Genomic DNA, 17,885 nt, shown 5'->3' with positions numbered 1-17,885 from the left:
AACTGATTTCGAAAGCGGGGCCGTCTTTAGGCAATTATTATTTTAAATAAAATTGCCTCCAAAATGCCTTAATTTTTCATCTCGAGAGTAAATAGAATTTCAAGAAAATTATTTTTCTAATGCATTTTTACGATAAATTTTAATTAAGGGCCAAACTATCTACACACCAAGTGTGTAGATAGTCACCCTTAAAAGGTGTTTTTTGTCCTTATATGTACACCTTGCAGTGTCGAACTGTGGCCAAAACGTGGCGTTTTGGTCAAGTTAACCAGACAAATACTAACGGGTGTCTGACGGGTCTGTTGACCGGACCAAAACGTCGAGCTTTGGTCGCGTTTTGGTTCTGTCAACCAGACCGGGTGTCAGTCTTTTGTCTAGCTGATAGGACCAAAACGCGGCCGAAACTTGGCATTTTGGTCCGGTCAACAGACCCGTCAGACACCCGTCAGCCTTTGTCTGGTTAACCAGACCAAAACGACGCGTTTTGGTCACAGTTCGACACTGCAGGGTGTGCATATAAGGACAAAAAACACCTTTTTGGGTGTGTAAATAGGCAAAATGGTGTCTAGATAGGTACACCCATTATTAAAAGGGGAAATGCTACATAAATGTAACCAAGTTTGCCTAGTGTTCCAATTAAGTCATCCAAACTTTATTTGTCTCATTAAAGTAACTAAACTTTAGTTTAATATTCTAATAATGTGTAATTACCAGGTCACCAGGTTACTATTTTTCTTTTTAATTTTGTTATTTTTCTTAATGTTTATTTATATACTATCCGTATTAGGAAAAGAATATTTCAAACCCTAAAAAACCTAGACATACCATTCATATTAGGAAAACAATATTTTCAATTTCAAAATCATCTAGAAATCAATTATTTTTTATCAACCACCTATTTCAAATCTTCTATTTCCCAAAAAAAAAAATCCATTCATCTTTCTTTTGGATTAATCACCTGTTCCAAATCTTCCTACACCATAATTGTTTGGAATGACTTGCTGATGATTAAAAAAAGGGGTTTGAGGGTTTGATAAATAAAATCAAGAAAGGGGTTTGGGGATTTGATGAATATAAGTTAGGATCTTAATAAGAACAGATGAAGTCAAAATGGATTAGAGATCTAATAAATCAAATTAAGAAATGGGTTTGTGAATTTGATTAATAGAAAATAGGTTTTTAACAATAACAGTTGAAAGTTACTAATGTGTTGGGCGTCATTGAATTAAAAATAGGTTTAATAAAAAATATTACATATTTTAGGACTAAAGAAACAAAAAAAATTATTTTTCTAAATATAAAATAAAAAATTGGCATTTTAATTAAAAATCCATTTCATTGTTTAGATTTTCCACATCATATTATAGAATAAAAAAATTAATGAAACATAACACATCATCATTAGTAACCTGATACCGGCCAGTCTTGCCCTTGGACCCTACTTCCATGGGCGTTGCCCCCGGACACCCACAAAGGGGTGTTGCCTCCTTGGAACCCCTGTGGATTAGGGGCTTCGCCCGAACACTTAGGACTTTATCAACTCAAACAGGCGTGCACTCTCACACCTCCTAACTTGCATTCACTTTGGTCACCAAGTCAATCATGATTATACTAAAATATACAACAGTTATGATGTTGAGGCTTACTAACAAAACATCTCACCGTGTTTGCCTATGCCTATCCTCAGAAGGTTCTCGTCCATCTTTTTTTTTTTCTTAAAGAGTTGAGATTTGAGTATCATTTTCTAAGTTGTATAGTATCAGCCTGATTACGATAACGACACTGATGGGTGTGATGTTTGTCATGGCTAGGGGTGGCAAAATGGGTGGGTTGGGCAGGTTTGGGTAATGGGTTAGAATGAGTATGGGTTAGGACGAGTTTATTAAGAAATGGGTTAGGATGAGTTTAAGTTAAAATGTGTTTTGTGTTAAGATGGATTTGGGCATGATAGGCTAAAAATATAAATAAATAAAAAAATAAAAAAAATTAAAAAATAAAAAAGTAAAAAAAAAAAATAGAAAAATTAAAAAAAGTTAAAAAAATAAAAAAAAAATTAAAAACATAAAAAAAAGAATAAAAAATTAAAAAAATTCACAACAGTAGCCAAACCCTCAAGAACGAAAATTTCATTTTACTCTTCTTACTATTAGCTGATCATTGGGATTTGTTCTTGTTTAATTTCTGCTTCATGTGTATACGAAGTTACTGGGATTTGAGATGCTTCAAAATCCATATGTATGCATACATTTAAGGCTTCCACTATAGTAATGCAAGTTGCAAGCCAAATATGATGTGACATTTTGTGATTAACATAACTTACCTATAACTACTCTTACTATCAGTTACAGCAGAATGAGGTAGACTAAAACAAGGTAAATTAAAAGCTACATACAAAAGCTACATACAAACAGAAAAATGACTCTTTATAATTTTAGATTTAGACCCAAAAAAGCTGCAATTAATGGTTCAATCGGTACTCAGTAGATTCATTGCACATATGGGTTCTGATTTTTGTTATAACTAGAAAACACACATAGAAACGTTTTGTATGCTTGCTAACCTGGAAAGAAAACAGCTAGTTCTAATTATGTACAAACAAACAAACAAACCCAGTTTTTTTTTTTTTTTTTTTTTTTTTTTTTTTTTTTTTTTTGTGGTGACCAAAAAAACGACTAAATCAAAACAAGTCCACTAGTTTCAGATTCAAACGAACTCCCAATAACATCTAACATAAAGCTACAATCCTAGTTCGTTCAATTTCAAATTCTAAACAAAAACATGGCCAAAAAGTCGCACCAAGAAAAAACAACATACGTCATAAATCAAACAGGTTCTACGCATCTTTACAATCAATCCTAAATTTCTCACAAATTGAACTCAAAATTCAAAAAATAACACAGCAAACTACTCTCCCTGTATTAAATAATAAAAATCGAATTCAGAAATCGCACCTTAATCGGATACAAACCCTTATCCCAAAATCAAATTTAGTGATCGCAAGCGACACAAGCGGATTCATGAACTTATGGGGTTTGGAATTCACGATGACGGTGATTTAGGGCTAGAAACTTGAATCCACGAAGGGGATTGAATCACGATGACGGTGATTTAGGGCGAGAATGCTGATAGATTCAGAAGTCAAGCGACACTCTGTGATTTAAGGTTAGAAAGTTAGAAAACTCATCATGACCTGTGTTAAAACTTAGTTAGATGGATAATTTTTTACCATCCTAACCCATCACAACTTATTTCATCCCAATGTGACTTGCGTCTTATTTTAAAAGGACCCAAAATACCCAGTGTGATAAGCTAACTAATGAAAGAGAATTTAATTTATCATTACTTATTATAGACTGACGACCTAGAAGCAGTCTCGCTTTTGAATCCAAACAACTGCTTTCGTTCAGCCACTAAAACAAGTGGCCTGATTAACAGAAATGTTAAATGATTCATAGTTAAATCTGTACAAAATACATCTACAAGACAGTCAAATGACAATCACATGGAACCATTTTTCCCAGAAATCATCAACTCATTGCACATCAATTGTAGCCCAAATATTTCTAATCACTACACACATTTCTTATTACAGTTGCACAACACACAAACAGAGCATCAACATACTCACACTCTGTTATCTAACCACTCTATAATATCCCGCTTAATCTCTTCCCGCTCAGGTTCAAACAGCAAATCATGCAGACACCCCGGGATTAGCTTAATGCTTTTGTCTTCTGATGACGCTTCTTTGTATAGCTTCAAAGATGCATCTGGGTCGGTCACGGTGTCGGCTGCCCCATGAAGAACAAAAAACGGTACTTTTAGTTTGCGGGTGTTTTGCTGCAAATAAGATGTGATCTTTAGAATCTCGTGACCAGTTCTGACCCTGATTGATCCTGTGTAAACCAATGGATCGGAGTATTTAGCGACTAGCGCTGCTGGATCGCGAGAAACTATGGCACCCTTCTTGTTTGCAGCACTGAATTGGAACTTTGGCAACAAGAAGGAGAAAACTGGTGCAAGTACCTATAGATGGGTCAATAGTAGATTTTCAAAACACAGTTTTTCACAAAAAAAAAAAAAAAAAAAAAAAAAAAAAAAAAAAGTTATAATATTGATGATGATACAGAGGTCATCTTACCAAAAAGATTGGATGAGATGGCTGGACTCCAACTGCAGGGGATGTCAACACAACACCAGCTATTGACTTTTCGACTTTCGGGTCAAGTGCAGCCTACAGGTTCAAGATTTTAAGTCAAATATTTAGATTTCAAGTAGATTATTTCATGACCTTGCTGCCTGTTTGGTATGACAATACGCATGTTCTATCAGCATACCTTAAGAATGATGGCTCCACCGGTAGAGTGCCCAAAGCAAAAACAGGGAAGCCCTGGATTTTCAGCCAACACGTGCAGTATAAATGCTTTCTGCATAACATTCGAGTCAAAAACATATATCAATCACGTCTAACATGAGCGTTCAATATGGGACAACAAGTCATGTAAACATATTAAAACTTCGAGTAACCGTGACCAACTTGATAAAAAAGTCATCTTGAGTTCAATTTAAACTTTTATGTCAAGTAACCGATCTCTTAGTTAAATGTAAAACCGACTAATACATAAAAGAGAAAGTTACCGTATCAATGATAGCATCATCAAGAGAGTGCACATACGCATGAAGCCCATCACTACCACCATGTCCTACACAAAACCGTAGATGTACACAATTAATACACAAAAATCCGATGGGTTCCTCTATTTCAATCAACTTAAGTAAACCCTAAATAATATTCAATCAGCCAATCATATTAACATATTTAAACAGAGAGACGAGAACAGAGCCGCAAAACTGAAAAAGATAACAAACACCAATCCATCTGCCCTTAAAAATGAATTTCCATTCGGCACCAGTCCCGTTTCTTTGTAAAACATCAATATAAAGGTTAAAAGGGTGTCTTAAGTCTTTGATTTTCAAGAAAGAAATATTTGACACCTCTGTCATCATAGTGGTGGACTTGATGCACCGGTACTCCAAGGGCATAATGGTAATAAAAAATTTCAAGAAAAATGCTCTACGATTTTCGCATACAAGACCAAATGGAATGTGCTTACTTAACAGGATGAGCTTTTGCACCAATGCGCATCCAATATATTTCGACCCCCTGCAATATCCAAATATAGATGGATAGTTGGACAACTTCTACAGCTAGTTGACCATTTATAAAACTTGGTAAAAGATCAAATAAAAATAAAATAAACGTACGAACTGTACGAATTGAAAGAAAAGTCAAAAAGTGGCGGTGGCAATATGGTAATTATCAGCAATTTCAAAAGTACTGTACTGGGGAAAAGCAAAAAGTGGCGGTGGCAATCTGGTAATTATCAAAAACTTCAAAATTACTCTAGTAGTGTAATTTTGAGCATCTGTAGGGTAATTTTGAGCATCAATAGGGTAATTTTGAGCATCTGTAGAGTAATTTTGAGAAATGTAGGGTAATTATCAAATTACTCTAGTAGAGTAATTTTGACTTCTGTAGGGTAATTTTGGGAAGAGAAAAATGCCCGGATAGCCCCTGTGGTTTCGCCTTTTTTCACCTATAGTCCCCAACTTTCTAAAACTACCTGAATAGTCCCCAAGTTTTCATTTTTTGTTCCCGGATAGTCCCTGGGTCTAACTTCAGTTACTTTTCTCTGTTAAAATGATGTGAAATGACAAAAATACCCTTCCCTTAAAAGGCCAAACCATAGGGACTATCCGGGCCCTGCCTCTCCCCACCGTCGTAGTCGGATCGGGTTTAAGCAGAATACGAATATTATTATAACACCCAAACCCATTTGCCCCTTTCCTATTTGACTCCAAGCCGGCACTACTTATTCCGATTTCGATTAATTGAATATGCAGATCAAGATCAAGATGGTGACGAAAACAGAGCAATCGCAGTTGCAGCAACTCGAAAATCAAGTTGAGAACGGTGGTGGTGGTGCTTGGGAGTATCTCTCTCTTATTTGCAAGCTCAAGCTTCGTCGTTCCGATAAGGTCTTGAAGCATGGTTTAACAATTTTAAACGACCCCAAGAAACGCTCGGCTCTCGGCCTAGAAGGTAATTTCTTCTGTTTTGGTTGTTAATTTGATCAATTGTTGTTGGGTTTAGGTTAAATGGGTTCATTGATCCTGGTTGTGGGTTTAAATTCTGTTGATTCATTGGGTTTTCAATTGAAATTTTGTTTATGTTTTGGCCTTTAATTTTCAATGTTTGTGTTTTCGTACTTACAGATTGATGAAGTTATATTACTTAATTTTGACTTATTGTTGGTGTAAAGATGATTTTGTTAAAAATAATTGCAAAAGTGAAACTGAAGCATGAACATGTTTGGTACATGTTGATTATCTATAATTTGTAAGCCTTTGTCTGTCCTTTTTTTTAGGTTTGCAGGCTATGTGATTGATAATTGTTTGTTATGTTTTTCACAAGGAAATAACATAATTTGTCTTTCTGTATGTAATATGAATACAAACGCTATTGATTAGTAATGAATTTGAGTTTGCCTTTTGTTTTTAAATATGAACTCATGACGTGGAGTTTTTTGTTATTGCAGTTGAGCTCCGGAAAATGAAGGGTAATTGTAGAGGACGATAGTGGTGAGAGGCAGGGCTGGATGAAGGTAACATTTTTATTGGAAAATCAGGGGTTGTGGGGAGAGGCAGGGCTGGATGAAGGGGAAGGTTGCAGGGTTTGGGGGAGGGGTGGTGATGACAGCGGTGGTGGTGGTTGTGGCGGGGGTGGTGATGGCGACGACCGTACCAGATAGAGAGCAGAGAGAGAGAGAGAGAAGGATAATCTGTGTGTATGTTGACTGGTGTTTGTTAACCGTTGGTGGCGGTGGTCGGTTGGTGATTGCTAGTTGTAAGGGTGGGTGGTGGTGGTGGTTGTAGGTGGTCGCAGGTGGGGATGTAGGAGCGGTTCAGTTTGAGCAGAGGGATGAAGTGTGGAGGAGGGTGATGGTGGGTGGAGGTTGAAGATGAAGAGGGTGGAGGTTGAAGATGAAGTGTGGTGGTGGGGTTTTATAAATAAAAATGAAGAAGATGCCCGGATAGTCCTTATGGTTTGGCCTTTTAAGGAAAGGGTATTTTTGTCATTTCACATCATTTTAACAGAGAAAAGTAACTAAAGTTAGACCCAGGGACTATCCGGGAACAAAAAATAAAAACTTGGGGACTATTCAGGTAGTTTTAGAAAGTTAGGGACTATAGGTGAAAAAAGGCGAAACCACAGGGACTATCCGGGCATTTTTCTCTTTTGGGAAATGTCTTGTAGAGTAATTTTGTTAGCATTTAGTTATGGGGTTTAGCTTTATGGTTTAGTTTGTAGCTTTTAGTTTGGGTTGGGGGGGGGGGGGGGGGTGTTAGGTTTTTTTTAGGTTTTTTTTGGGGGGGGGGGTAGGTTTTTTTAGGTTTTTGGGGGGGTGGGGGGGGGTTAGTGTAATTTTGATAATTACCCTACAATTTTGATAATTACCCTACACGACCAAAATTACTCTACTTGAGCTTTTACAAAATTACCCTACAGAAGTTCAAAATTACTCTACTAGAGTAATTTTGAAGTTGCTGATAATTACCAAAATGCCACCGCCACTTTTTTGACTTTCTTTCACTTCGTACGTTTCGTACGATAATTTTATTTTCACAAGAACTTAACTCTATAAAACTTTACTACTTCTGCCCCAAAAGAAAGCGTCAAATAAGTTTTGGTTGGTTTCATATCAAATACTCTGGTTTATAATTTAAAAATTATACGTCTATACTTGACCACATGTATTAAGCATGAAGAAACTACTATACCCACATTCTTCAACATTAACTAGGGCGCAGAATGCAACAGACCACAAATACATATGCTAAAAGCTAATATCAAATAACTAAAACAATCAATAAAAACACACTATTAAAAAAAATCAAGATTAAAAATAAAAAGATTACAGGCTTGAATCATTAAAGAAAACGTAAGTGCAAAATGTTTGTAGACAAGCATTGTGGTAGAAGTCTCTTATTAATTTAGTACAAATGTTATATAAGTATGAACAATTTTACCAATGGATAAGCCTGGCAAAATGGTCAGGTCAGGTAACGGATCAAAGCAGGTTCTTGGTGGCGCCGGGCAGAGCTGACTCATTTAGACTCGTTTTGAGTTACCATGTTTTAAAAGATTTGCTTGTTGTGAACTGTTGTATCATTTAGGGGCTGTTTGTTTAGCTCTTAATGGTTCAAACCTTTTCCTGGTTCAACACTTAATGGTTCAGACTGTTTGTTTTGCGAGCAGATGTCTGAATGATTCAGACATTTGCCTCTGAATGGTTAAGATTTATACTGAGCCTATTTGCCTCTAAAAGGTTAAGTATTATACTGGCTCTTAATGGTTCAGACCTCTTACTGGTTCAGCACTTACCCATTCAGAAGTTGCCAAACAGCCCCTTGGTAGACCAAAAGTGACCCATTGTATAAATTGACTTGGCCCAATTGGACTGGTATACACACACACACACAAAAAAAAAAAAAAAAAAGTCACCCAAAACAACCATTCTTTAGATAATGGGTCATGATTGCACACCTAGCAACACATCAAATGGGTCAAATGGAACATATATCAGCTAATGTCCATCTTTAGCCGAGCAAAATATTAACCATCCCATTTTAATCTGTTACCCTACCAATCAAACCCGTTCATCTTGCCACCTGAGACCATTGATCCAATTACCATACAACACTTGAAGCACAAGAGAATAAAGGGAACACAATTCGAAATGATATGCATCCAAAGCAATAATCCGTTAAAAAGATGCAAAAGTTTCAAACTTACCAACCCAATCCATTCCGTAAACTTTATATCCATGTGTGTTCAGCTGCTTTGCAAATTCATCATACCTGCCACTGTTACCACAGATTGTTTAATAAAATCACCATGTTAATATATTCTTTAAAAGAATGTTCAAAATGTTACCTGTGTTCATTGAGTCCGTGCAATAATACCACCAGCGCCCTGCAAATTATAAATGAAAAGAAAATAAATTATTGATCTAATACCAAAGTTTAATGGACTTGAATCAAACTATACTAACCAACTGTCTAAAACAAAGGCAAAAACCTTTATAATCACGTTTGACACACCGATTATTTACACGCGTAACAAACCCTTTAAACAAAGAGTATTTCCAGTCAGCCAAACTCTATTCAGCCCATTTTGACCCATAACAAAAGTAAATTGTTTTGACTTGTTACTTAACTAGTTAGCTCACCAACTTGAGTACAAAATTCGATTTGTTGGTCACTTAATTACAATAAGTAAACTCCAAAATAACATTAAAAGTGATGACCGGAAAAACAATTTTAAAACATAATAACATTAAATTAAAGAATTGAATTAATTAAAATGCTCTTTATTCCATTACTTGACGTTGATGGTTAAAAAAACAATATTGAGCGCACAATAACATCGACTTTAACGACTTAATGATTTGAATAAAATCCTTTATTCCACTACTCGTTGTATTCTAGTCAATCCATCGAATATACCGTAATTCAGATATTATAATCTGTCCTCTCCTAATTTTGTGATTACTTTGTGCTTAAGTCAACAACTATTAAATTTTAAAAAAGTCCAATAAAGACTGCACATTCTTATCCAAATATCAGAAACTTACCAAGAGCACACAAGAACTGACCATTAGAAAAGAAAATGAACACGACAATCAACCATTTGCTAACCACTTTGAAATCAAATTCAGTTCAACTACCTTTCCCAATCCTCAGTATATCATGATCAGTGATCACCCACTAAAGCAACCGTTATTAAATCTATTGATTTCACAACAATCAGTAGAGGCTGCACATTCTTATCCATATCATAGAAACATATGAACAGCACACAAACAATGACCTTTAGAACAGAAAATGATCACATCAACCAATCATTTACCAACTGTTTTATAATCAAAATGATCCCAAAAGTTCTACGCAGGCTCTTCTATCTGTGTCGCGCAAACATTGCCATCCGCAGACCGTTTGTTTTTCCGTAAACGTTTCATTAATATGCACAAGCTCTTGGCCCAACCATTTTTAAGATCTTCTAAGGTCTCACAACCACCCACTGTCCATGTCCGCCACCCGCCACCCACCACTAGCGTCCGTACACCACCACCAGTTTATTTTAGAAGTTTACAGTTAAAAAAACAAACAACCTTAAAAAAAACAAATTGCACCTAAATCATTTAGGAAAATAGGCCATGATTTTAGACCTTAGATAGGTTGTTGAGCCTAACCGATATCACCAATTAACTTAACGACAATAAATATGATTTCAACCTTAAACTAAACAAACTCATCATGATCAACAAAACAGTGAAACAAGTACTAGATAACAAAACTCACCTAGTTTTAACCGAAACTGGGGTCCACGATTGGGTAAACATGGTCTCCCCTCTAGGCGTCACAAAAAGCGAATAATCCCGCCGGGAATACTCCCCACCGTCCGTCACTTTCCGAATCGCAAGCGCCCTACGCGCCGCCACATCATGGTCCACCACCACCGCAGCAGCCGACACGCTACTCTTCCACGGAACAATCGTCGCCGGCACTCTCATCATCGGTCGATTATTAACACCACCACCAGTCTCCTCCTTCACACCCTTCTCCGGCGGCGGAGAATGGCATCGCCTCCGTCCCCGAAATGGGAAAAATAGCAACAGAAAGAATGCGTTAACGAGCATCAAGAAGCTCTTCAACACGTGCACGGAGAGGAGCGCTGTTACGCGCCCACTTGCTCCGGATGTTAGCATTATTTCTCCGGCGGCCTCACTTTTCGCCATCCAAATTGCAAAAAAACTTTTATTTGAACAACAATATACACGCGATGATGACGATGATGATGGGGTTTTCTTGGATTGAAATATAGGGTTTGACGATTTCACCCTCCGATTATTATTATTATTATTAAAATTATTATTATTATTAACGATGAAGAATTCTTTGATTCCCAGACAGATCATATAACAAGGAAGGAAGATTGGAAAACAAAACAAGGGAAAATAAGGAGACCAAAATAATACAAATTAGTTTTGATTGATTTGTTATAATAATAACTGAAAATCAGATGCCGTATTTCTTGTGTTTCTTTCTTCCCCTTCCTTGAAAAATATGATGAATGGGAATTCAATGGCGGAGGGGAGGTGGTTGGTATATAGTGGAGATTTGGGCTTCCCCTAGGGATTACCGCACAGGATTGGGGCCTTGGATGTGCTAGATTGTTCTACCATTATTGATGGATGGTGAAGGGAGCCTCCACGTGGGAAGGAGGGTATAATGACACGTGTGATTATGCGGCAACATGACGAATTTTTATGTGATAGGATCATCAACCTCCCCTTGACATCTGTGCCGTCTCCGGACCTCTTAATTTCTATTCTATTTACTTTTGATTTTTCCTGATATTTTCGGAGAAAACCACACCTTTACCTCCCCTCCCCTCATACTTTTACAATATTACAATTTTAGTCTCTTTATTTTGTTACCTTTAAAGTTTCATAAAATGACAAATTTGGTCCTTAAATTACTACTTCATTCTACAAATAGTTTGCTTGTGACACCCCAACTTTGTCGTAGTTTTCTTTTCAGCCCCAACTTTGTTATAATTTTCTTCTTACCTCAAAACTTTATCAAATGTTATTTTTACCCTTTCTTAACCCTTAAGTTTAGGAAATGCAATTTTTAACCACTTAACTTTTTATTAACTTTATAAATGCCACTTTGACCCCCTCGAGAATTTTTGGCTTGACGATATAAATTCGAGTTAGTCGGGTCGCGTATAATACGCTCAAGGATCCAACCTAGGTTTCTCTAGTTTTCTTATCATTACCCACCAGTGTCTTACTCTATACCAGATAAGAGTTGAACATGCATCTCTTAAGAGAAATGCAAGTCTTCGATCACTTAATCTAAAGATCGCAAATTCTATTTACTTTTGATTTTTCCTCTATTCTATTTACTTTGATTTTTCCTGCAAATTCTATTTACTTTTGATTTTTCCTCTATTCTATTTACTTTGATTTTTCCTGATATATGTATATTTATAATTCATACTACAAGTGCCGTATTTGAGTTTGTTTTTCATCATATTCTCTATATTCTTGCTTTGATAAATTCATTTTATGTTTTCTGAATTTTCTTTTTCCAGTTTTCAATCTACGAATGTGATTGAAATAAGAATCCACACAAAGCTTTCGAACGGATGAGCGGGTGGTGTTTACGGTTTGGTTTATAACCGTAAAATCGTCTACATAATCAGTTTGATTTCATGGTTCATTTTTTTTACGAATTTTCGGTCACTAAGTTTCAAAATTTTCAAACTGACTAAAATCAGATCCGAACATACGATTAAAATACATTATATTTTGAGAAAAAAAATTAAAATATTCTTTAACAGTAAAAGATCATGATGTAGTTTAGAAACATAATCATATTCAGTGTCGAAGCTTGAAATTTCCGATACGTTGATGAGGGTCCACCAGAGTTAGAAATGGGAAGTTTTCCATCAAGGTGAGGATTTCACTTCTAACTTGATGGCGAAGTTTCGTGCAAAAACAAATAAGCGGATTGAAAGGCATTCACCAAATTGTGGGTTTCACGGCTATTTTGGTGAAGTCGTCTCATTTGCATAATACGAGTGTTTTCATGTTTAATATAATTATGTGAAATTGCCTTAGGAAAAGCGTATGTTTTGAAATAGTAAAATAGATATGAGCACATAAAAGATGTTTCAAGAATTTAGCACGTAAATCAAGTATGGTCAAGTATGGTGCTTAACTATAGACTAGGTCAAAAGCATGGCAATTTTCCTAATTCTCTATAGTTATGGCTCTGATACCAATCTGTCACACCTCATCCGATGGCAGAAACATCAGAGGGAGACGAATGAGATTGCTCGAGACTTCATAACACTAACTGTGACAAGTATTTAATAAACAAGTTTCATTTCATTGATAATAGTTGTCTAATACAATACATAGAAAATTCAAAGTACAACATTCGATAAACGAAATACAACAAATTTAAAGGATCAAAATACAATGACATCATTAATAGTCTAAGTGTGTATCTAAGCATATCCTACTAGATTCCATAAGCATCAATATCAACAACCTGCAACATGTTTAAAAGCTTAGTTCAATACAAAGTATTGACGAGTATACAAGTTTGATACATAGCATAAGTATAAAAAATGATTGAAACAAATCCACATGGCATACCTAGTTATCAAGATTAACGTAAAACTGGCATGCGAATAACAAGCCAACCATCTGATTACCGCAAGTATAAATGAATGAATAACTTAACATGACCTCACGTTCACGGGCGGTGCGTTACTCCTATAGCGCTATACATGGGGAGACTCGTACGAAGTTAATGACAAGTTTATCTCATAAGAATCGCCCAGAAACACGAATCAAGTATAACGTGTCACACCCTGAAATATCAGAGCTGACGTGACTGGACTGGTATCTTCATTGCACAACGGAAGCAAATAAGCTAAGACGTCTAGAAACCGAACGCCCACTAAGTACTCGAATCTCCAATGGTTCTCCTATTCCAACCGTGCCATAATTTGAGAAAGTAACCTGAGAAAGAAACATGCGAGAAATCAACATAAAGTTGAGCGAGTTCATAGTTTGTTTCTGAAAAGATTTTTAAACAAATCTTTTTGTTCACCGGTTTAAAAGTTCTTGAGAAATTATAGTAATAATCATTTTCTCGGCGTGTTATATGAAAACTGTGAGTCTAGCCCACGAGAGTCTTTGTAAGTAGGACCATCCCGTTCTCTTACTTATACATAAGCTGAAAAACGTTACCAAAGTTCGTAAATCCATGTATTTGTGAGTTATCATCAATTGAATCTTAAAAGCATTTGAAAATTCGAGTATAAAAAACTAGTATGTAGCGTCTATGAACAGATCATTAATGTTTCGCGAGGACATTAATATATGCAGTGACATAGGAAGCACTCAAACCTAGCGGATTTCCTCTAGTCCATCCGGCTGGAACAACAAAAGCACTACATGGGCCACACAAGGACCCAAGAGTGGAGCTCGCTACACCCGATAGATCTACCACCTTTGCCCCTCGGTCTTAAACAAGATTAATGGCACTTAAAAGAGATACTATTCGTCCACATGATCTAACAGTTCATTCCCTAGCTAAACCATACCACTGCGAGCTTGTATTTCCCCCAAGAGTTATAATTCCGAAAACAGTTAAGAGAAAAGGGGGACATGAAATCACTGGGTGTCCCGTTCTCCAAACGCAGACCAACCCAGTCCCGTTGTTATAACTAGGACGACCCCGTCCCTAGTCATGAAAATCATGCACGTTTCGAGAATACGCATTTGTTTTGTAAAACTGGTATATTTAGTATAAATCGTTCGTAAACCATTTGAGTTCCTTGAAATCCATTCGTAACATGGTTTAGAAATATGAGTTTTCGTTTATCGAAAATTGTTTATTTTTGCAAAACTTGCATGTCTTTCCACCCCTGAAAACATTTTATAAAATTGTAAAACAGTAAAAAGTTGGGGTTATGAACTCACCTTGACATTCCCGTGCAAAGCTAGCTTAACGTGATTGCGTTATGTCATTCAAAGAATGTGAACTCGCTAGCGTGCAACTAAAGCATTCCTAATCAAGGAATAATTATAAATTTCTAATTAAACATAGCTAAACTACGTGTCCGAGCTCTACCGAATCGTTAACTAAACGATTCTATAAAGGTGTTATTATTTTGGTTTGAAATAACCAAACTATTGTTAGTTGATCCCGTTTATAATCGAGATAAAACTAAGTCTCGAGATCGACTTAGTTTTCGAGTTATTAAGATATATATTTATATATATTCAAATATAAATATATATACTTTCGATGTTGTGTTGGTCGTCGTGAGTTAGGAATACGTAGATCGATAATGGTACGTATTCGAAGTGTCGTATATGATACGGTAACACACCATTGTAGTTTTCGTAGGATGGAAATAAGTAAATAGATCTACATATATATATATATATATATATATATATATATATATATATATATATATATATATATATATAGGGGTGGGTTATATGAAAAACCCCATCTTTTTTAAAAAACCTTGGAAACCCAACCTCACCCATTGATTTTGTTTCATCCAAGTAGATCAATGGTTGAGCTTTTTTTGGTGTCCTTTACATTTAAATAAAACCATAAATTAGAAAAAAGGTAAAGGAGAAGGGCATTTAAGGGATTAAAAATCTGACTTTTCTCTCACTCACATCAACTTTATTTCTCTTACACACACATCTTATCTCTCTCCTCTTTCCTCTCTCCTCTCTCTTCAATCAAGATCATGATGAACACCAAACAAAACTTTCGATCTTCAAGTTCAGATCTACATCGTGTGAAAGAGAAAATGTTTGAAGATTGTTGTTTTAGAGAGAGAACGAGGACGGGATGAATGTTTTTAGAGAGATGAATTTTTTGTTTTAGAGAGAGAAACAACAATCTTCATCATGTTCATCTATAACACCAAGAACACACATACAAGTGTGTGAGAGAGAAGAAGTTTGAAGTATGTTGTTTTAGAGAGAGAACGATGACACACGCACAAGTGTGTGTGTGAGAAGAAGGTTTAAAGATCTTCTTCATGTTCATCGGACGGTTATAGATCCGGTAAGTGTTCTTGAAATATCATTTCACACTTGATTTTTTGTTGAAATGATTATTAATATGTTTTTGTGTGCTGAAAGTGTTTTAGTAATGGTTGTTAATATGATTTTGTATTTTAAACAAATCAAAAACTTTAGGATGAGATTTTGAACTGGTTTTTTTGTTGGTTTGGTTGCTTGTTAGGGGCTTTTAATCTTAACAGTAGCTGTTTTTTTGTTGGTTTGGGTTGCTTGTTTGGGTTTTTGAGCTGAATAGTAAGTGTTTTTTTGTTTGGTTGTTTGATTCACAGACCCAGGCCCATAACATGTGTTAAGCCCCCTGTTAGAATGTTATATAACGTGTGTTGATTTACAGAAACAAACCCATAAATATATTCAATTGACAAGCTGGATGGATGTAGGCGAAGTTAATACGTGTTCTAGTAATGGTTAATGTTCATGTATTTTAAATAAATCTAAAACTTTAGGATGAGATTTTGAACGGGTTTTCTTGTTGGTTTGGTTGCTTGTTTGGGGCTTTTGATCTTAACAATAATTGTTTTTTTTTGTTGGGTTGCTTGAATTACAGAGACAGACACATAACATGTGTTAAGCACCTGTTAGAATGATATATAACGTGTGTTGATTTACAGAAACAGATCCATAAAAGATATTCAATTGACAAGCTGGATGGATGAAGGCGACGTTAATGCGAGGACATTGAATAAGTCACATCATTTGGAAAAGAAGTCTTCGTTCATTTATAATATGTGTTGGTGGTTCATGCTGTAATAGAACACCATGATGTAACGTGTAATATGAAACGAGCCATTTATGGTAACACATGTACCGGTAATTTTGGAATATATAATATTGTATTCATGTATAAGCTAGTGGTTTACAAAACACCATGATGTGTATATACTGATCTAACATGTGTTACAATTTGTCTGTTCGGAACATATAATTGCTTAACATGTGACAAGGGTGAAAACAGTCGACGGGGGTGATGAGTTTAATGGGGAGCTTAGTTAATATCGTAATCTTGTTGTAACCCCACTTGTATACCTGAATAAAATGTGTTAATATCGTAACACCGTATACCTGAATAAAATGTGTTAAGCCTCTGTTATACCTGAATACATGAGTATAAGCTAGTGGTTTCCAAAACACCATATGTATATACATACTGTAACATGTGTTAAAGTGACTGAAAATGTATAACGTGTGTTAAGCATCTATTATAACGTGTGTTAAGACTTCCATAATAGATGAATAAACTACAATAGTAACTTAACAACAACAGAGTAAACATGATATAACGTGTGTTAAGCCTCTATTATAACATGTTCCAGAATGGATGCATAAACTTCAATAGTAACTGTAACAGTAGAGGTACAAATACGGGCGCCTCCACCATTATAATCTTGTTGTAACCCGACTTGTATTCATGTATATGAAAGTGGTTTGCAAAACACTATGATGTGCATATACTGATAGTAAAAACGTGTACAAGTTAATATGGAACATATAAGTTAATATCGTAACACCGTATACCTGGGATAAAATGTGTTAACCCTCTGTTATAATCTTGGTTTAACCTAACATGGTGTCATGTATAAGCTATTAGTTTCCAAAACACCATGATGTGTATATACATACTGTAACATGTGTTAAGCGACTGAAATGTATAACGTGTGTTAAGCATCTATTATAACGTGTGTAAAGACTTCCACAGTGGATGAATAAACTCCAATAGTAACTTAATAACAACAGAGTAAACATGATATAACGTGGGTTAAGCCTCTATTATAACATGTGTTGAGACTTCTAGAATGGATGCATAAACTTCAATAGTAACTGTAACAGTAAAGGTACAAATACGGGCGCCTCCAACAGAAAATGTGTTAAGTCTAGACCGTTTTAACATCGTGTACTAGAGAAAACAAGAAGAGTCTCACATTACATATTACTAGTAAACAAAAATACATAGCACTAATATGTGTTACGTTGTACATGGGTTTCATGTCACATGTAACACATGCATGTAATGAAGTTCAAACTATAACACGTGTTAGTTGTGTTGTGCTGTAACATAAACATGGTCATGATCCTTAAGCATCTGATCCACGTTTGACAAAACCAACGGTCCCGAGAATTGGA

The 17,885-nt window shown here is 35.7% G+C and overlaps 1 protein-coding gene across 1 annotated transcript; it reads right to left on the bottom strand.

Annotated features, from left to right (window-relative positions):
- Positions 1-3,428: 3,428 nt before the first annotated feature.
- On the bottom strand, positions 3,429-11,252 carry LOC110941880 (monoacylglycerol lipase). Its single transcript, XM_022183571.2, has 7 exons — positions 10,426-11,252; positions 8,999-9,037; positions 8,858-8,928; positions 4,639-4,703; positions 4,338-4,427; positions 4,142-4,234; positions 3,429-4,026 (listed from the first exon to the last, which is right to left on the bottom strand). Exons 1-7 carry the CDS (start codon positions 11,040-11,042, stop codon positions 3,625-3,627), a joined length of 1,377 nt encoding a protein of 458 aa, XP_022039263.1. The 5' UTR covers positions 11,043-11,252; the 3' UTR covers positions 3,429-3,624.
- Positions 11,253-17,885: the final 6,633 nt, after the last annotated feature.

The sequence above is a fragment of the Helianthus annuus genome, chromosome 8, assembly GCF_002127325.2.
Source record: "Helianthus annuus cultivar XRQ/B chromosome 8, HanXRQr2.0-SUNRISE, whole genome shotgun sequence".
Taxonomy (NCBI): Eukaryota; Viridiplantae; Streptophyta; class Magnoliopsida; order Asterales; family Asteraceae; genus Helianthus; species Helianthus annuus.
The sequence above is the reverse complement of the archived record's forward strand: the minus strand, read 5'-3'. Positions and strand labels throughout refer to the sequence as shown.